Source organism: Alternaria ventricosa (genome assembly GCF_023758065.1).
Source record: "Alternaria ventricosa strain BMP 2768 chromosome Unknown scaffold_22, whole genome shotgun sequence".
NCBI lineage: Eukaryota > Fungi > Ascomycota > Dothideomycetes > Pleosporales > Pleosporaceae > Alternaria > Alternaria ventricosa.
In genome coordinates this window covers 369,956-390,168 of record NW_026055702.1, presented here as the reverse complement: position 1 = coordinate 390,168, position 20,213 = coordinate 369,956, and the positions used below count along the sequence as shown (strand labels likewise).

At 52.0% G+C, this 20,213-nt stretch overlaps 9 protein-coding genes across 9 annotated transcripts; 5 read left to right on the top strand and 4 right to left on the bottom strand.

The window, feature by feature from the left end:
• Positions 1-240: 240 nt before the first annotated feature.
• Positions 241-1,224, top strand: J4E93_009588 (uncharacterized protein; the record flags this gene model as incomplete). Its single annotated transcript, XM_049347478.1, has 1 exon — positions 241-1,224. One exon carries the CDS (start codon positions 241-243, stop codon positions 1,222-1,224), a length of 984 nt encoding a protein of 327 aa, XP_049195484.1.
• Positions 1,225-3,032: 1,808 nt separating this feature from the next.
• Positions 3,033-3,450, top strand: J4E93_009587 (uncharacterized protein; the record flags this gene model as incomplete). Its single annotated transcript, XM_049347477.1, has 2 exons — positions 3,033-3,291; positions 3,344-3,450. The coding sequence occupies 2 exons, from the start codon at positions 3,033-3,035 to the stop codon at positions 3,448-3,450; spliced, it is 366 nt and encodes a 121-aa protein (XP_049195483.1).
• A 273-nt stretch (positions 3,451-3,723) lies between these two features.
• J4E93_009586 (uncharacterized protein) lies at positions 3,724-5,718 on the bottom strand (the record flags this gene model as incomplete). Its single annotated transcript, XM_049347476.1, has 4 exons — positions 3,724-3,755; positions 3,806-4,470; positions 4,528-4,598; positions 5,497-5,718. 4 exons carry the CDS (start codon positions 5,716-5,718, stop codon positions 3,724-3,726), a joined length of 990 nt encoding a protein of 329 aa, XP_049195482.1.
• A 634-nt stretch (positions 5,719-6,352) lies between these two features.
• Positions 6,353-7,360, bottom strand: J4E93_009585 (uncharacterized protein; the record flags this gene model as incomplete). Its single annotated transcript, XM_049347475.1, has 1 exon — positions 6,353-7,360. The coding sequence occupies one exon, from the start codon at positions 7,358-7,360 to the stop codon at positions 6,353-6,355; it is 1,008 nt and encodes a 335-aa protein (XP_049195481.1).
• Positions 7,361-9,640: 2,280 nt separating this feature from the next.
• On the bottom strand, positions 9,641-10,132 carry J4E93_009584 (uncharacterized protein; the record flags this gene model as incomplete). Its single annotated transcript, XM_049347474.1, has 1 exon — positions 9,641-10,132. The coding sequence occupies one exon, from the start codon at positions 10,130-10,132 to the stop codon at positions 9,641-9,643; it is 492 nt and encodes a 163-aa protein (XP_049195480.1).
• A 1,382-nt stretch (positions 10,133-11,514) lies between these two features.
• Positions 11,515-12,705, top strand: J4E93_009583 (uncharacterized protein; the record flags this gene model as incomplete). The annotated part of the gene is made up of 1 exon (XM_049347473.1): positions 11,515-12,705. One exon carries the CDS (start codon positions 11,515-11,517, stop codon positions 12,703-12,705), a length of 1,191 nt encoding a protein of 396 aa, XP_049195479.1.
• A 76-nt stretch (positions 12,706-12,781) lies between these two features.
• On the bottom strand, positions 12,782-13,686 carry J4E93_009582 (uncharacterized protein; the record flags this gene model as incomplete). The annotated part of the gene is made up of 2 exons (XM_049347472.1): positions 12,782-12,841; positions 12,892-13,686. 2 exons carry the CDS (start codon positions 13,684-13,686, stop codon positions 12,782-12,784), a joined length of 855 nt encoding a protein of 284 aa, XP_049195478.1.
• A 1,181-nt stretch (positions 13,687-14,867) lies between these two features.
• On the top strand, positions 14,868-15,584 carry J4E93_009581 (uncharacterized protein; the record flags this gene model as incomplete). Its single annotated transcript, XM_049347471.1, has 2 exons — positions 14,868-15,148; positions 15,506-15,584. 2 exons carry the CDS (start codon positions 14,868-14,870, stop codon positions 15,582-15,584), a joined length of 360 nt encoding a protein of 119 aa, XP_049195477.1.
• Positions 15,585-16,655: 1,071 nt separating this feature from the next.
• Positions 16,656-17,215, top strand: J4E93_009580 (uncharacterized protein; the record flags this gene model as incomplete). The annotated part of the gene is made up of 2 exons (XM_049347470.1): positions 16,656-16,880; positions 16,949-17,215. 2 exons carry the CDS (start codon positions 16,656-16,658, stop codon positions 17,213-17,215), a joined length of 492 nt encoding a protein of 163 aa, XP_049195476.1.
• Positions 17,216-20,213: the final 2,998 nt, after the last annotated feature.

The window sequence follows — 20,213 nt, the reverse complement described above, 5'->3', positions numbered from 1 at the left end:
CTTCAAGGTATTGAACTCCGCTTTCGGGGCTGACACGTCAGTATTATCTTTGCTCAACATGGAGATGTGGAAGCGGCTGAAGGTGGGATCGGTAATGGCTTGTCTGGCATGGTGAGTAGTAGACCTTGGCGAACGACCTTTTGCTAATGCATTCCAAGGGGGTTGTTGCTTCCGCCTTTCTTCACGCCTGCAACTCTGTTCATAGTTGAGGGCACCAACGTCGAAAACATCATCGCAGCCATGCCGCATCCATCTATCGCAAATGCCAACGAATCGCATCGATATACCTACTCGCCACCCAGTCGGTCCGGTACGACACAGTTCTTTGATGACAAGAACCGGATCTTCACTGGACCAAGGACCGTCATGAATCTCTTAGCTACCGCAACTTCATCCTTTGGCGAGATACTACCACTAGATCTGCCGTTCAACAATTCCGCTTACACCGTCGATTTCTATGCTCCGGTAATCAAATGTGGCAAGGCCAATGAGACGGAAGAGCATGCTATCGACTCTTTCTTGCAAGAGGAAATGTCGGCGTTGGATGGCACACTTATAGAGACGGACAATGCGTACTTCAGCTTCGTGCCAACTCATAATAGCACTGGAGGTCTCACAGCAGTTTCGCATCCTCGTCAACACGTACCTTCGAAACCAGCGAATGAGCTTTGGATGACGTTTCTGCGGCCTATCATCAACGACCAAAGCGAGCGGGTCAAATTCCGCCAGTACCAGATCTGTCGACCACACAACGCCTCCTACAGTTTGGAGATCTCGCAGTATCATGGGCTGCAGAACGTATCCGGAAAATACGAGGTCGGTGAAACGATCTCGTTTCCAGACGAGGGACCTGATGAGATCTCCAACATGACTCAACATGCGTACACAGCATTCATGTGGGTTATGTGCGACCAACTGGTGGGCAAGCTAGCATGGCTTAAGGACACGAGTATCTCAGACAAACAAGCAGCAGCTCAGTACGGTGTCATCGACTCGCCTATACAGCGTACTAGTCTGTTGGGCTCTGCCGATCTGGATGCGTACTTTGAGTTCGACGAAGAGAAGGTGTTATACAAAGGGCAGAATATGTCAACGGCCTTCAAGCTCAGTGATCAGAGGCTACAAGATAAGGCTATGGCGAGAAACCGGACACTGGACGTTCTCATCGAAGAACTAAGTTTCAATCTGACGGTTAGCATGATGCATAACCGGCTACTAACGTAAGTAATCGAGCGCTTCTCGATCGAATCGTGAGCTGATCAGCACAGCAACATGGCCAACACAACTGTCCGACTCACCACCGACGTAAATCGCTACGACTACAAAGCTTGCGGGTTGTTCATCCCGTATGCCCTCGCCAACGCATTCGCCATTATCTGCGTCATCCTTGGCTTAACATCGTACGTTCGCGATGGCGCCATGCCTGGCAAAAAGATGCAGGACCTCGTGCACGCTGCACGCAACCCTAAGTTCCACAATAGCCCTTCTCTAGGCTCTAGAACGACTAGCTTGGGAGCGAGCGTCGGCCCAGACGGATTGGAGATGAGGATAGCAAGGGAGGATTCGGGAGAAGGAGCTAGCGATGGAAGAACTAGATCATGGGGAAGTGTAAGGTGGGGGATTGATGCGGGAAGTGATGGGAATCGAGAACTGGTATGAGGCGTACGACGCGTCATTTCATCAATTGGCATTATCATGTCCATCTTCCCGTGTCCAGATCATCGATTCCGTACCATGTCATGCGCAGAGTCCGTCTACTTGGCAATCTTGTGCCAAAGCGCACTTGCACCAAGACCTGAGCCGACACTGCGATCCAATCGCAAAAGATGCGCAACACGTTTAGTAAGCCTCCGGCGACCGAGCTTCCTGCCAACCTCAAGTCTGGCAAATCACAGCGTGGTCTAGATTGAGAGCGGAAGGTCGCGGCGAGCACACATCCCGTGTCGCGTCAGCGCGATGGGCCGTCGCGTCTGCATGCATGTTGCTTAAGCGACTGCGGCTCGCGTCCTTGAAGCATTCACTCCTGTGCATTTGATCCAGTTAGTGTCGTAATCTGGTCGCCGTAACATCCGCTCTAGATTAGATTCAAGAAAGTGTTGATAGTGTCGAGGGTTCGAAGACTTTTTGGCACGGTGGATCGCAGTCGATGCAGATATGGCGACAGCAGTTTTGTGTTGACCTACTGCTTGTGGACTTGGTGAGCAGCCACGCGCACGGGCAAGTGCGTCATGCCAATGAACTCCGCTGTGCGGACGTCAGCTTATACATAGCCCAAGAGCGTGGCAGAGAATTGCTAATCAGAACTGGTGGCGTTGATATCAACACTGCACCTATATGTGGCGTAGAAGTAGAAGTGGTGTTGACAATGGGTATCCGGTAGATGGCCAGAGAGGGCCAGATAAAAGATGAGGGAGCTTTTGTTACCCCATCATCGCGTTTGAATGCGAATTTCTGGAGTTTGAGGCGGTATGGAGAGGCTAGGATCGGAACGAAAATTCCCTGTATAGATCGTTGATTCAGAGTAGTCCGTCAGCTTTTCGTCAGATGCGCAAGTGACTTCCCACTACCACATCCACCAACACATGTACACGAGCGAAGATGAGATCGCGGGGAGCATTTCCGTTGGTGATGTGAACAATCCTACCAATCTGGTCCTCGGACATGCGACGATGCAGACGGATGCAAGATCAGATCTCGTATCGCATCGTGGAATGCTACCTCTTCTGACCCACGATACGGGCAGCGAGGCATACATCTGAGGCTCGTGGATTCTCAAGACACCCCATCAGGTTATGTGTGGCGGCTTGGAAGCGTATGACCTCAACACCATCAGTTGGTGGCGGTGTTGACCGACTGCTGAGAAGCTTGAAGGGGAGTTAGGTCTTACCACCAAGAGCATCATCAACGTACTGCTAGTACAGATGTTCTAAGGGAGACAGGCAGCGAAGAAGTATAAGAGACAGGCTCTTCATACCATTGTCTTCTCATCATCCAGCTTTCATCTTCCAATACAGCATCCAGCAACATCCAAAATGCAACTCACCAACCTCATCGCCCTTGTCACCGCTCTCGCGGCCACGAGCGTCAGCGCTCGTCCCAACCCCTCTACCGTCGTCGAGCGTCAGGCTCCCGGTGATGGTGTCGCTATCATCCGCTTCTACGCCGGTATGGGCTGCGAAGAGCCCTGGCTCGAGGACAACGTTTTCTTCCAGAATTCTACGTGCACGGACAACTCGTACACGGCGCCATACGGCAGCTTCAGGGTGTATATCAATGATTTCACCAGAACCAGTATGTGATAGGAATTGGGGGGAATCAGAACCAGGCTAATGTGAGATTGCAGCTCGCTTCTACGTGAACACGGGCTGTGGAGCTGGTAACTTTGTGGATGTCCAGCCTGGAGTAGAGCAATGCTTCTCTGGCAGGGTTGGATCGTACAAGTCCTTGTAGTCGGGATATCGAGTTGGGGTAGATTGAGGCGAATGGTGGAAGGGTGTTCGGTACGGTGGAGGAGAGGTTCGTAGACGAATCTGTTGAGTCGGGTGGGTTAGATCTTGGTTCTCCTGTCGCTCATTAACAATAAAACCAGTTCTCCAAGACGGCTTTCAACACTGTGAAATTTGATGTCTGATGCTTTGCCATGCAACAGAGACGATCATCGTGTTCCGCTGGTCGTAGGTGTGTCTATAATAACGTGGTATTGCCTATATCCTGTTTGGGTATCTACTCCTTCTCCTGTAAGAAATCCACCACCGCTGGAACATGTTAGCTAAACCGATATTTGATTGAGGCGATGTCTGCGTACCTTTGATAAACTCCTCGGGCTTCTCACTAATGACCCAATGGCCACAGTCTATGTCGACTAATTCGAACCTAGGGAAGAACCGACCAATGATCGGTAGTGTCTCGTCGCTCACGTAGTGGCTCTTGGTGCCTCGGATGAAGAGAGCTCTCTTGCTGAAGGAGGCCTCCTCGGGGTTGGTGAAGGGGAAGTCGGCCATGTTGTCGAGTGCCTTAGTGAGGATGCTCACAGGTATGCGAAATTTGAGCGGCGCGCCTGGCTCACCCCTCATCAGGTTCGTCAATAGAAATTGGCGAACTGGTAGGTCCTTTGCGTAAGGCTCCATCAGCTTGTCTGCCTCCTTTTGGCTCTTGGGCTGTGACCTCTCGACGTGCTGCATGCCTTCTGCGTACTTTGGGAAGTCGCTTGATAGCGCCGCATCCACTGGTGCATTGTCCACTGGTATGATGTTTGCGCAGCAGTCTGGGTTCCTCAGCGCCATGGTCATGACTGTCTTCGCGCCCATCGAGTGGCCTATGAGTGTCGCATTCTTCAGCTCGTGCTTCTGGAGAAAGGCCTCTACGTCTTCGGCGAGGGCGGTGTAGTTGTGGACTTTATCGTGGGGGGATTCGCCGTGGTTTCGCGTGTCGATGGCGTATACGGGACGCTTGAGGACGCGTGCGAGTGCACTAGGGATATCATGTCAGTCCCAATCCAGCTATGACATTTGGAGAGAGATTCCCTACTTTCCAACACCCTGGTTGTTCCTCTTGCTCCCAAACAAGCCATGTACAATCACAATCGGATCTCCGTTTGCCTTGCCCGAGTCATCATGAAGCCGATACGCGAGGTCGACAACTCTCAGATTCGCCGACGCGTGAAATGAGCGCGTCCATGACGGCAAGGGAGTCGCATTCGATAGCCGTACGCGGTTGGCGTGTTTCGGAAGAGTGAAAGCAGCGGAGAAAGGTTGTATGCTTCTCGTCAAGGCGCGCATGTTGAAAGTTTGACGCTCTTGATTTTCGGAAAGCTTCCGAACTTTTTGCTTCGCCAAGCCGAACGTCATGCCGCATCTTGCCGGACCTTAGCACTGAGTATCTTCTCTTCACGGCCTTCATTTAATGCTAGCAGTCCTCCGCCGTCTTATATCAGATGTTATCTGATCATCTCATGTTGAGCCTATATTTCCAAGGGTACCTAACTCGTAACACACAGCCGTCCGATAAGCAAACACTGGAACCCCGACAGGGTCTGGTGTGCCGAAAATAAACACAAGAGATGGGCTCTGCATCAGAAAGAAAATGGGAGTATTACATCAGCATGACTTGTGAGAAAGAAGCCAGTTGTATTGATCATTCTCATCATAGCCTCTTCTTGTAGTCTCACCCCCAACGCCGATCTCCACAGTAACAAAGCGAACGTGTGTTCCCAATCCTTCAAGTCACTCATTCCCCATATTGTATCGCATCCTTTGAACTCTGTCCATACTCATTACACTACTAAAGACCACCTTCTTGAACTAGCAAGTTGGTAGCCCACCTGTTCGCGTCAGTACATCCACGCGTCTCAACAAAGCATAGTTCAGCAAAACGATCACACTTACGCTCGCAGTTTTGCTGAGTCCAGCCAGCCCAGATGTAACAGTTCCAAGCCGGAACATAGTCCCAGACACAGTTCGCACTTGTTACGCATCTGCCTCTTTTGGTGCAACTCACGCTGAAGCGGTCGCCACCCGTTACACCTCGGCGGCGGACACCGCTGGTAGGGCTGGTGTCGCAACCCTGAGGATCGTTCTTGAGGGCGTCGGAATTGAGGTAGCACACCGTAGCTCGAGGGAGGAGATCTGCGACGGCCTCTGCGGCAGGGTCGGGAGAAGTAATTGGCGTTGCGACCACAACCAGCGGAAGGAGAGCGACGAAAGACGCGGCGAGCTTCATAGTGGTGGATGTTTGTGAATTGCGCAAGTAGGGTTGGAGTATTTGGATCTTGTCGTTGAGATCTCCTTGAAACTCAACTTTGGCCGACTTTTATATCCTTCATCTCTCGACCTCTCGCATCCGCGAACCGAAATACGATCGCAATTCTCCGTCTTTCTCTGGGCATCCTTCCCATTTCCCCTTCATTCATGTCTTACTTGCATCAAGTCGATAACTCCCAAATTGGAACTTGTCGGATTCTTCGCATTGCGCACCATTGCGAGGAGACTTGTACTACATATAAGCTCCCACAGCTCAGCTGCCAAGTCGGGTATATTGAACCCGTCATTTTGCACCACACCTAAATGTGGGAAGCTGATCGTGGGTTGGAACAGGTCTCCAGGGCTTATGCAAATACCTCAATAGCTGCGGGTAATGCGAATGGGGGATGAGTGTAGCTGAGATGGTTCGTCAGACATGACCACTGGCATAGAGACATGCAATGTATATGTAACGCGAAGTCATAGCTAAGACGCAACAATCCGAGATGATCGGCCTCGAATGTATTGAATGAGTCCAAATGCTACTAGTGGAAAGAAGATCTAATATTACGATTCGCTCTAATGAAATCTAGAATGATACATGCCCAATTGCCTCAAGCATCCTTCACATGGACAACAACCTTACCTTTTGCCCTTCCTGTCTTCAGCCTCTCATACGCCTTCGGCACCTCCGAGAACTCCCATGTAGAGTCAATAACCGCGCGAAGCTTGCCTTGTTCCATCCATGTCGCGAGCTGTGCGAACACAGCGGTACTCGCATTTCCGGTAACGAAGATGTACTCTCTCTTCCCCCAGCCCAAGAAACTAGTCAATTTGTTGCCAAAGAACTGAACTGCGGCGCTTAGATCCATGCCCAGGCCGACTTGTACAAATTTGCCTTCAGGTCGCAGGAACGCGCTCGAAGCACGGTAGAGGTTCGCCGGTGTCCCCACATTGTCCAAGATGAGATCGAACATGGCGCCGGTATCTTTCAATTGTGTGATGATTGGTGCCGTTGTATAGTCCAGTACTGTATCCGCTCCTAGACTCTTGACTAACTCGATGTTCGCCGCTGAACATGACACTGTAACGTGATAGCCGAGTATTTTGGCGATCTGGATTGCAGCCACGCCAGTTCCTCCCGAGCCACCATTGATGAAGACTTTGTTGCCGGGTCTAGCATACGGCTTCAATCCTGCGTATACCGTCATGCCCGTACTCGCCATAGACACCACATCATCACCCTCCACGCCCATCGGCACTTTCGCTAGCAGATTTTGGGGCACGGGGACGTATTCCGCTAGAGCGCCATGTTTGCCTCCTGGGACGAGACCGCCGTATACAATGTCGCCTTCCTGGAAGCTTGTGACGTTACTGCCGACTTTCGCGACACGGCCGTACACATCCAAGCCAGGTGTCAGCCCTGAAAAGATCAGGCGCGTGATGAGGCCGAGTTCGAGGATCTTGTGGTCGATGGGGTTGAGCGCTGTCGCATGGCTCTCGACGAGCACTTCGTCTTTCTTGATGACGGGTATCGGAAGGCCTGGGGAAGGGATGGAGAGGTTCTTCTCCATGGGTCCAGATGCGGACTTGAACTGCCATCCGCGCATCGTAGCTGCCATCTCGAAGGCTGAAGATTATGAGTGTGTATGAGGTGGAGTGTGAAGCGTGTGAATCAAGGTTTGAAGGACAGCCAATAGTGAACTTGAGTATTGGATGCTTTTGAAGATGTGTTGATAATGTTTTTGTTCATCGCCTACCTTTCCTGCATATATACCATCTCGGGACACCACATACTCACTCTCATACCACTACATTGGAGCATTACAACATCGCGCTGGTGGCCAGGAGCGAGCAGACCGAGCTTGGTCAGCCATACAGTTAAAACGCGATGGCCGAGCAGGAGGGACATGAGATTGCGATGGCTGTTCCTCAGCCTTGTAAGATCGCAGTTCGGGTGTTCGCAAGACCGAGGGGAAGCTCACGTAAGTCTTTTGGTGAGTAATCGTCGGCGCTAGCCGAGATGGGTTAGAGGCGGGCGAATGCGGGGCTGGGGTCTGTCCGATGGAGGACCTAGGTACCAACTCAAGGAAGCCTGAATGATTGCTTCTTGAATGTAGTGCTCAGATCCATATCGACAATATGGATTTCGAAAGTTTGTGTGACGAGTGACTGCGATGAAGATCGCTGTGGCTGCAGGTAGCCATGTGGCGTCCAATCGCTACAACGGGTGGCACTGCCCACCTGTGCGACCCTGCAAGGCTGAGCATGCCACCTCACGAATTTTGTCCGTCCTTCCACATAGCATTCACCCACAATCATGCAAGACGACCGAGCACTCACATTCCGCCAGATTCACGGAGACAAAGAAGCGCTCCTCTCCGCAGTCGAAGACATCGAGCGCATCGCACTTGTCGAAGGCTACGAAATAGGACCACTTCGTCTTCGATTCCTAGAGCCTTATCCACAAGGTGGAACAGCGTTTGATTTCATCCTCACTCCCTCTTGCGAAATTCGATTAATCGACCTGCATCGTTACGATTACATTACAGTATCTTACGTATGGGCTCACTCACAACCTCTTGACGGAATAAAGCTTCCGGAATACCGTGTGTGGGACAAGACCAACTTGGAGAAGCCTCCCAGACTCCTCAGGTGCCCGCCAATCGTGTTCCATCGCGTTGTGCAGTACGCGAAAACCGCGAAGCTTGAGCGCATCTGGATAGATCAGGAATGTATTGATCAAGACGATTCCAACGACGTGGAGAAACATTTGCAAGACATGCATCGGATTTATGGCTCCAGCCGAATCACTGCAGCTGTACTCTCAAAAGTTTCAGATAGTTGGACGAGTTTGCCAGATTTCTCCCATGTAGTGGTGGATACGGAAACCTGTTCGCAAACATCTTCCTATATGCTCACTGCCAAGAAAACGCTATGGGGAATGATTGATGACCCATGGTTCACTCGGTCTTGGTGAGCTTTCTTCGAGAATACTCTGAGTGGAGACTGACAATACGATTGCGTACCAGGACGTTCCACGAACAACATCGCGCCGCAGATATTGTGTATCTTCTGCCTATGCCGCTATTGCATCACAATGCATTCGATTCACCAGAGAACTCCATGAAGACTTCCGTTCCAACCCTTCAAAGGGATATTACTGTACATCAAACTAAGCTGAGATCATTCCTTTCCCTATGCGAAGGACTGAGCTTAGGTGACTCAGTACTCGGGTCGTACTTCTTCGGACATGGACTCAAGGGCTTGAGGTCTGCGAATATACCCGGTGCTATCGAGACTGTTCAAGGACAGATGAAGGAACGTGAGAATCAGGTTCTTTCTGATCGGATTCAGATTATAGCAAACGTGTGTGAGCTGGGGTGGAAACTGAAGACGACATTACTCAACAGCCCCGCACAAAGCTACAGCACGTGCCTGTTGGCACTGACAATGGCAAACACGTGGTCGGATTCCGCCGAGCGTGCACGTCAATACCAGGCTTGGGGCGACGCTTTTATGAGTGGAGATATTGAAGAGGCCTTGAATGGATTGAAGGATGCGCAACGACGTGACCTTCAGCGCCTGCCTGGGTTTCGACCAGGTTTCGTCGAACCCTTCCCAGTGTTCGCATCGGTTTCCTATTTGCCGCAAACGAAATCGGTGCCGGCGAATAGGTAGCGTGTATCGCCGGAGTAGCACTTGCTTAGTCTTCAAATTGAATGCGTATTTCCCTCATAGCGTAATCGAACGTGCCAAGAATGTGAAAGGGATGGTATATGAACTCCAAAACATCGCATGTGAAATGTGCTTTAAGCCTCCAATTACATCCACCGTGTATCATTCCACGTGAGAGAACATCATCCGTCGAGAACACTCCAATACTCCTGGGAACTAACAAATCAAGACTTCTTTCCAATTACTCCAGCTAGCGCGCCTTCTGCGGCTTTCTTGAGCAGCTCCCGATCTTCATCGCTCATGTGATCCACTTTCTCGACGAGGAGCTTCTTCAAAAACATGTTCTCCTTCTTCAGCCCATCGTTTTCGGCTTCGAGCTTCTTAGTACGGTCTTGCATCTTTTGACTCGTCTCCATGAGCTGCTGCTCGCGCTGCTTCTTCTTCTGCCGGAAGCGTGCGGAAGCGGCTTGATTGCGTTTTCGCTTGTCCTCCTCTGCTTCGACAACAACCGGATCGGTGAGAAGACTTGCATTGGTGCGTTCGGGCGATGTGGCTGATGATGTGGATGTTGCGATGCTCTCGGGGTATGGCGTGCGATAAGCGTTGATGTTGAAGCTTTGTGTAACGGGGGAGAATCCCTGGAGATCATCAAAGCCGATCTGAAGCGCACTGTCGTGCTCGTAGTGTTGCGGGATGTGTCCTGTCATGGTCGGCATTGCAGGCGCCTCGGAGGTGTACGGTAGGCCTTAGAATGACGTTAGTGACCATTGTCTGAGGCAAACAAAAAAACAGCCCAGAAGATGCGGTGAACGCTGGGTATTTCATCGATCGAACGATTGATGCAACATGCGTCTGTGCACAGCTTGCATACACACCTCCCTAGGCAGGTATGCAATTGTCGCAAGCCCCGTCGCCGCGTTCGATCACGTGCAGCTAGCGAGAGCACGCCATCCCATCCCGAACAAACGTCATCCAGGCCTGGCAACTCAGAGGCACAGGAACGACGTCCATACGTAGGCAAAGAGCCTAATGGGAGGGACAAAGAATTCGTTGGGGATGATGTACATGAAATTGATGGGATAGAGATAAATAGAGGGGTTGCGCTTACCTGGTGCCGACACACCACTGCTGTGCAATGTATACGCAAATTGCTGGGTCTGCGCGATGACATCCTGAGACTGTATGTGCAGTGAATGTAGGTGTTGTCCGCTGGGGTCATATGCGTGGTTGTGATGGAGATTGGCGACGTCGAGGATATCGAAGAGATCACGTCCAGAGGAATTCCCATTCGCATGTACGTCGGTGAAGGTCGGCTGCCCAAAAGCTTGCTGAAGATAAGTTTCCGACATTACTCTCCATCAGCAACATGCGTTCTCGCGCAATCGCGTCTTTTCCTTTTGTCGTTCGTTTTCTGATCGTCGGCCTCAAGGTCGGGGGAATGTTGTTGAGCTTCGCGCTGGCCTTTTGAGGGGGTTGAGGGTTGACGTTCGCTCCCTGCAGGCGCGATGGTGTGCCACCCTATGAGAATCACACAAATGCCCACCGGCATGCGCTTATGGGCAGCGCACCCCACTGCCACAATTGCCTTTTTGGCAGCCATGGGAAATGGCGATCGCGTCGGATTGCGCCATATTTCTCATACGATTGTCAACGTCCTCCACGCTTTTACCTAAATTGCGCCGCCGAACAGCGTCGCAATACCAGCGCGCAGTGTTCCCGTGTCTTGCTCGCATGTTCGTAATCGCGAAGATCCGCGCCTGGGTGGGGCAGTAACTGCATGAGGCGTCCATAGGTCGCAGTGAGCTCGCGGCAATGCTGAGCCGGAGGCACTGGGCAAAGTCCAGTTTTCCCAAAACACACTTTGTGCGGTCTCGCCGATGCATCGTGACCGATGTTTTGTGAACGCAACCTTTACTCCTCTTCAGATAACTCTTGTCTTGCTGTATGTCTGAGACACGTAATGGGCGTGTCAGTAGTGATCGCAACGCTGTGTCGAGTGAGTCGTCAATACACAATGTCTACACACTCCGTGGCGTGAAGATGTATAAGAATACTTCCAGGTACACCGGCATGGCCACCAAATGCCTATACCGATGAAATGGACCAGAATACCAATTTCGACATGAAGACTCGAACACACTATGCAACACTTGGGCTGGCCCCGAACGCAACACCGGAAGTCATACGTGCAGCGTACAAAGCCCTGGTGCTGAAGTACTTTGATGAGCTCCCGGAGATGATCGGTGCTGAGGGCGTCGCGCGTGCTGCTGCGCTTGAGAAAATTCATGAGGCGGTTGATGTCTTAGACGACCAGAGCCAGAAAGCTGTCTACGACGCTGAGCTTGCAGGGAAGGATGACGAGGTCATTGACGAAGCCTCTGCCTTTCACCATTCTCCTCGCTCTATACTGGAAGACTGCACAACAGCGCTTACGATACAGGAGCAGAAGAACTCGATGCGCGCTCGGGTACGTGAGCAAGTCAAATACTGGCGAGTGCTGCGCGAGAAACGTCGTGAGGCTGAGGCACGTCTGAGTGTGGACGAGCTCAAGAGCCTGGTGGAGATCTGGGAAGAAGCCGAGCTCGAGAACGCAGCCGATCCTGTGATGAAGGCTCGATGTGCCACCGTCACTTACGAATACGTGGATGAGCTGAAATCTCGTGAGCGAGAGCATGAGGAGCGGCCAGTAAAGGCTTCAACACCCAGGCGCACAACAGAGATGCCCACAACGCCAGCCGCGAAGAAACATCGTCCGAAGACACCATGTGCGCCCACGAAGTCAATTGCTCCTGCACGCATATCGTCATCGATTAAATCAGATGTTGCTGCCCAAAAACCCCGTTTTGATGCATCGCCGACACCTGCACCGTTCTCTCGTATAGGCGCGCGCGCCGCCGAGCTTGAACGGGCCGAAGAAAAGCGGGTCGAAGCAGCCAAGGGTGGAGCCGAAGCCCGCAAGGAACGGAAGGCCCAGATTGAGGCGGCCAAGCAAGCCGCACTTGAGCAAAAGGCGGCCGCTGCTCGTGCCTTCAAAGCGGACCTGAAAGCGGCAGCTGACGAACGGGATCGTGCGAAGGCTGAGCTCATCGCAAAAGCTCGAGCCAAGGTCCGCGGAGGACCAGTTGACATCAATGATGCTACTGGTGATTTTGTCGCTTCTGGAGAACAAGAGGGGGTGTTGTCGCATGGGGTTGATGCCTCCGATGAGGGTATGTCGGAAGACGTCAAGCTACAAGCGAACAAACGTTCCGATGCATGTGGCACCGAACACAGTGACCTCTGTTACTGAGGAGATTGCAGTACGCAGGTAGTTGCGTAGGATGAAGATGTATCAAAGCACACTCTATGAGCGTGTTTGGTACTGGCTATACGGTGTAGCGCGTGATGACACGTATGCCGTGGACGTGATTTTCCCATCCTCTTCTCTGATTCTTATATTAGTCAATGCAAACAACACTGAAGCAAACCAGCTCACCTTCGCTCTTGCCCATACGCATATCCAATCGCCATCTTGTAGAGAGTCAATTAAGTTCTCGCCACGTCCAGAGCCTTCGTTGCCTTCCCATATTGGATTTTCTCTACATCCCCAGACAACACGATATCTCCGAATGAAGTCGCCATCAAAGACAGACGTGGCTCTTGCGACCTCGTTGCCTTGCAGATACCAAGCGTGTTGACCCTCAATACCCATCGGGCGTGATGGGTCATCATGTAGAAATGTCATAGCCCGCATCTCGTCGCAGTGTAACCTCTGTGGCTCCGTAGTCGATGGCGAGCGTGGTACATTGCTGAAGCCCAGGTCACCGCATATGTTGTCTATGACGCTGTGGATGTTGCTTTGGGGGTACATGTTGTCCTCGAAGTTTGCAGCGACGATTTCATTTTCCATGTCGTCGGGCGGAGACTGCGGGCGCACGATAGAGACCTCAAACCATGAAGAGGTGTCGTATGTGCCAATGGTACCCTCTGTTGTCCAGCCCTGGTCGTGGCTGACAATCAGAAACTCTATCTCTTTGAGTCTGGGCGTTTCGTGATGCGTGGTTTCGGACTTGTCAAAGATTATCCTCATTAATGGAGACGCGGCGGAGAAGTTGTCGGAGAACTCTTCGTCCAGAATCACGAGGGTCCTGTCATTTTCATGGACGTGCTCGACCCAGTAACGAGCCTTGTCCAGAATGTCGAGGACGAGTTCGTTGGGAAGTCCTAGGCGGTGATGGAGGAGGGCACGGGTGCGATGAACATCACGGCGACGGGGCACGAAGGGTCTCATAGAGCTGCTTTAGTAACTGGCGCTTTCGGTCGGTCGCAGCGCAGAGGAATTAGGGCTGAGAGGTTAAAGAGGGTCGCTGTGGCATGTGTGCGAAGACACCCAATGGCAGGAGGGCTAGTGGAGAAACAGGCTTAGTGTCGCCCGCACCATCCCCCCGACGAGCCGAGAGTTACCACGGATCGGCACGCATGACAACTGGCGCATTCGGCCCTGCTGCCCATGTTTAGCTGGATCCTTATTCTAACCTCAGTGGAAATTCGAGAGACTTCAGTATTGCATGACATTGCCGCTGTTGGTGTGGCAGGGATGCGGCGTCCAGCAGAGCTACGGTGACTCACCGCGGGAAGCTTCTCGACCACCATCCCGCAATGTTTGTCCACACTTCAGGCCATGTGCACGCGTTCTTCTACGTCAATTTCTCGAAATGTCTAGCATCAAATCCTCCACTCATGTCAAAATGTCATGCTGTTACTGGCGCGACAATATGGTAGGTTGGGGAATGACTCGGTCTCTTCCTTTCACTTGCAGATCATCGTAGTAGACTAGGCTCACTCGACTTGTTGCGCAAAACACTCATATAGTACACACGGTTTTCAACGCAGTACCATCGGCTCAAGGGTTTCTACTCCGTCGTGCTCGCGTTATGGAGCGTCTCTTATACCGGGAAGCATCCGCTCAAGGCCTCGCTAATACAACCGCAACTTTCAGTGTCACAAGTAGGTGCCTTCGCGCAGTGACTAACATTCCAGCACTTGTAAACAGTGAAAGGTTCAGACGAATCCGACTGAACTAGGTTCCCAATCTTTCATTGCTCCTCGATTAGCTTCTAGAAAGAGAAAGCACCGCCCTCCAATTGATTCAACTCCTTGTTCACGAGCATCGCTACAACAGCCACAAGTCATTTAAGGTTACTCCTACTAGGTCAAATCTCGTGTGATTACATTACTGACCAATCTATAGTCCCTCGACCTCACTACACACACCACCGCCAAGTCGACGAAGATTCACCGCGATGTCCTCAACCAATACCGAAGAACGTCTCCGCAAACTCTGGCAAGACAAGCAGCGCCAAGAGCACGCGAAGATGCGTCTCTGCGATGACCTGCAGCGCGAGGCCGTGACCTACAACAACAAGGCCCTCCACTATCGGCAAGAGCGAGATTTCTTCCAATCAGTTCGAAATGGCGTCCGTAGACAGGAGGCTCAACTTTCGCTTGTATGTACTTTGGGCAACAAGACGCATTCTTCCCTCTCAGGTACCCATCATCCCGAATCGACAGTTCGCTAATGAGCTATTGCAGGAACAATGGTCAGCGCATGCGGTGGGAAAACACTACGACCTTGGGAAGCAGATCCAAAAGCTCGTCGTCATCACCGCGGCCCGCAAGAAGCTTCAAGAACAACTCGGTATGCCTGCTACTGAGGATGGATATGTTGACTGCGGTAAGCATGCTGGAATCGGGTCAGTTCCGCACTAATAATACATTCAAGACATTTCGCTAACGTATGAGTAGTACGTCGTTTCTTCGTTCATACATGTCAGCAATATAGGTTGGGAAATCGGCAACAGCGCGCTACAACCCTAGTATATGGAAGCACTTGAAACAGCATCTGGGGTGGCGCACTCAAAAACGTCCTGTTTTCGCTGACGTCTTGATAGGCAACCGATACCTGCTACTCAATCACGAGCTAGATTCGACGACTAGCGTTCGACACTACATGGACGAGAACATGGGCGGGTCTTCGCTTTTTGCGGACGAGGAATGGCGGTCGTAGAAACCATTGGGCTATACTGCCGGGCAACTTCGGTTGACTGTAGCTTCGTCTTGTGTGTGCTCGTCGCGGGCTTACAGGCGCTGTATCCTGAGATGACGCGTGACTACTGGAGGGAGGAGTGAGCTGCTTTAGTACTCGTAGTGATGGGCATCAAAGTTGTAGGACGAGATTGTAATGAGCATTGTGGATATGAAATGAGTAACGGTGCAAGAGTGTTGTGTTAGAAAGAGAGTGTAGAACTAAATAGGTAGACTCATTGCAATCAGCATCACCCTCATATGTTTACATACGCCATGGAGCAGTGACGATAGTTCTGTTGGTGTTCAAACCTATAAGACGTCAAACGGCCATTTATATCTTCCCCATCTCCCGGCCGTGGCCCCTGAAAACGATAACATTATATCGCCTCTACATTGTAACGCAAGCTCTATAAGCCTGTTTGCCCATGCATGCTCGCCAGCATTTAGTACTTCTCGTCCACGAGACGCCTTTCCCCAACGACGCGAGACGATGTGAAAAAAGACAAGGAAGTTGTCGGCTTGGGAAGTAAAGCGACGTGGAAGATCGAACAAAGGAGGAAAGCAAAGAGAACATGATGAGAAGATGAAGAGTCGCAGCCGGGCGTAAATCATGATTTTGTGATGTGAGGCTGTCGTTGCCAAAACAGAAGCGGCTTCAGGCGCATAGCTGTAGGTTCAGTCACAAAAGAGATGCGTGCTCCATGCAGGGGTTCGTTTGCGCCTCGTCCGGAGGTGAACGGACGTCTGAAGTCTACTGGTAGCTGTACAGGGCGTAATGACCTACAGATTGAGAAGACGCTGTCGCAGGCCTCTGGCATACTCTCCTCGTCCAGCGACCCGTCGCAGATGCAAAATACCTCTGTAACAGGTGTGTAAGAGTTTGACGAGTACAGTCGAAATGTCATAGCGTCGGGTCGTATTGACGAAGCCTCTATCAAGACGCAACTCCCTCTCGCTACCCCGCCACACACCCGCACCACCACGTTCCGATTTGACCAAGACTTTGGTATCTTGTTGAAGATATCTCTCCGAACTCCATAGTAAGTCTTTTTGCCCGAGCGAAAGCGTGTTTTTCGACCCGCGACTGACACCTTTTGCTGGCCTACAGGCCACCGTCCCTACAAGCACCCCGCGACCGGACACGAAGCCGATACTCGTACATTCGAGCTAGGCATGCCCGCGCCAGAGATGAAGAGGTCGGAGGAAGCGACAAGGAGGTACTTGGCCGATACACGCAGAAAGGAGGTGGAGAAGATGGTCATCTGCGAAGGTACACAGCGCGAGGTCGTAGCTCTCGACAGCAAGGCCAAGTACTGGGGAGAGCGCGCCGCCCACTACCAGGCCTGGGGAGATCGGCGAAGACAGAGGCTTCATGCTCGGACTGCCTTGAATCTTCAAGTAAGTTGGGATTCGAAGGCACATCCGCCCAGCCTAGAAAATCGTGGCTAACCAATCCTCTGCAACAGGAAGTTTTCGACAAGAGCGCCGCGGACCGCGACGAGGTTCTCGAACTCGAGATCAACGTGCTCCTATCTTTGACCCGCCTCCGCAAGCTAATTCAACGAAAGCTCCGCCTGGCGCCGACGCGGGTCGAGTACATCTACGACGGCAACACCTCAAACCGGGGCGAGCGCTTCGTACTCCTCGACCCGGAGGTGGACTCCGCTACAAGTGTCCAGAACTACATGGACACTCGCATGGCCGGATCATCGTTGTTCGCGAACGAGCTGTAGCTCCCATTGGCCTTGGCCTGATGTAGGGGCGGAAGACTCAAGGGGGATTGACGCGACAGCCCATACTGGCACCATTGGCAGTACCCTCGCGCCCGATAGCTCGCTCCGGACTAGACCTGGGCATAGACGGGGTGATACACGGCGTAATGGATAGCTCTTAGTACCTAGATAACGGCGCCGCGGCGCAGAATCTCATCGGACATGGATAGATGAGGCAGGAAAGATACATGAATAGAAAGGAAACCCATACCCACCTTTGCAGCGATGCAGCAGTATCCACACCATGGAAGTTTGAGGCATGTCAGCAGCATGCTGGATCGTGAGGCCTACGTGATGTCTACATCTTTGTGCTGCGCATGCCGTCAGGTATCCTCGAGGCCCTCAAGGCGAATGTTGCAGCGGCCAGGTGCGATTTGGCGCTTCTAAAGTCGATCAAGCGGTGCGTATCGCTGTCATCTCGCATGATACTCCATAGATCGTGGCCATAGAATTGCAGTAGTATTTCTCGAGTGCGAGTATATAGCAATTATGCCAATGCTGCGCTTGGAGGATATTAACCCGCTGTCGCGTCCTGGCCTAAGCCATCCGCGCTCGAGTCCTTCAGCTGGCATATCATGTCCACGCCGACAAGTGCAGACTTGCTGTCAAAGCAGCTTACCTTGGAGCAACGTAGCTAGTTGCGTCTCTGCTAAGTCTGATCTCTAGACGCAAAAGGGCGAAGTCCAAGTAGACATCATTCGCAAACGAAGTTGCTGCTGCTACTGCTACTGCTACTGCAGAAGCGAAGACTAAGAAGCGGGCATGCGCCTCTTTAGAAAAGCATAAAAGAGCAACTCTAGACAAGCATAAAAGATTGCACATGCCTCTATAGGTATTTCAAATCTTATCTTAGCAGTGCAATAGTAATCGGAGAAAAGACAGGGCTGCGTCGGCCTTTGTTCGCATACGCTCTGCTTAAGCATTGTGGTGTAGAAAAGATAAAAAAAAATAGCAAAATAGAGGGCTTGTTACACCTCCCCGTAGGGTGAGCCCGGTGGGACTCGAAGCTGCGTATTCACGAGTTAGCACATGTTCAATACAACACCGAGTGGCCATGACCCGCCACTCCGGTGAGGGTACGACGCCTGGACGAGCCAGACGCCGTACGAGATATTGGCAAGATTAGAGCAATTATGTAGCCAAAGGGCTTCGAGGTTGCCATGGTGGCCTTTGTTGATATTCGAGGCGCGAAGGGGCGCGTGCTTGTGCGGGGATTACGCGGGGCGGGGCAGCGGCGGCGAGTGCAGAGACTGCTTCACATCGTCCACGGCGGCGAGGAGGCAAGGGTCTGCCAGTGAGACGAAGCTCCGCTGAGGCGTGAGCTGCTGCTCGTCGCGTTGAGCTCTCTCCTGTAGCCTGAGTTGCACGTTCTCGAGCGTGTGTGACATCTCAGGCTATGTACACAACCAGCCATGACATGTACGTCAAGCCAGGTAGGACCAGGATAGCCTCGATGGCGCACATCTCCTGAGGGATTGTAGACTCTTTTAGATCGTGGTGTTTGCGCTGCATGCCGGTCCGGTCTGACGTCGCTCATGTGTGGCAGCGGATGTCCGCACATCCATGTCTGCACCCACGCCTTCACCCAAGCCTGCACTCACGGCATGCAGTCGTTCAGCATTGCGCATCGGGATGGAGAGACTCAACTGCCACCATGTAGTGCTAGTACGCTCGACAGTCGTGTATGCATTCAATGCGCGACTGTGGTGGTACCCGACCAAGTTGAGACGGGTTATGGGTGAAGTCGGCCACACGCAGCGGCATCTCGTTATTGCTTACCTCGCCTTGAGTCCGTGATGTCGCGCATTACTCGTTGACATTATGTGATACCGCTGTTGATAGTCTTTGACTCTTGAACGTGACTTCGATAATGCCCGGGCCCATGTCCGCAGACGTAAGCTTCGAAATCTTGATACGTGATGAGCTATGCCTTCTCTTGAACCGGTAGATCTTTTTAGCGGCAGGCTGATAGCCAAACTCGATACAGCAAGCCATGAATATCGAACGTGTATAGCATAGACCCATTTTACTGAAACACAGGTGTTGGAGTCCTGATTCCGGGCGAGTCAGGCTTGGCTACCTCCAAGCAGAAGACGACAGAGTAAGGCGGGATTGGGGTGAGTTTCGAAGTACTTAAACAAAATGCCAATCGCAGCAGCAAGATTCTGTTAAGAAATGATGTCTTTCTGGAGCGAGACAGATACGATATGTGGTCCTCCAAGGTAAGAGACTCTCTCACCCCTGAATATAGCGAAAGCCGATCGATCCAGTGGGGGAGCGAAGATAACCCGTCGATGAGCTTCCGAGACGATTCGGATGAAGCACATCCTTTCGGAATGATGTATGGTAAGGCAAAAAGCCGAAGGGCGTTGATTTGAAGCACAGCCAATCATCCTTTGTGACGCTGTTCCGTGATAATGGCGGATCATGGCAGACTTGGAAGAGACGCCCCATGATGCGTAAACCATCAAACCAGCTTCATAAGGGCTTCTCGTCGAGCCAGCCCCTGAAGTAGCTAATCCTCACACATTCCGCTGGGAGACGCCGTTGCGCAACGGATATCCTCTTCATGGAAATCTGAGACGATGCAAAGAAGGCAAATAAGGGGTTTCCGTGTCGAGGGGCGTAAAGTGAGAAGCGTTTCGATGCGTGCCGCTCGACACCAATGCATCAAAGCCGCAGATTGTTCAGCAGCCCATATGTCCGCTACTCAAATGCCGAAGGTTTGCTGACATCTTTGGCCATCTCCTCACATCGTTCAATAGCGAACTGTTGCAGGACATTCGTTGTTGTAGATCGTGTCCACACTATGTCCCTCATTGCGATTCCGGAGATGAGGGCCACTCGGCGAACAGCAGGATTGCGCTACCTTCAGGCAACCCCTGACAAGCCCGCGTCGTGTGGCAGATTCATAAGCCCCAAAGTCCGCACCGAGACCGATGGATAGGGGCCTTGGTAT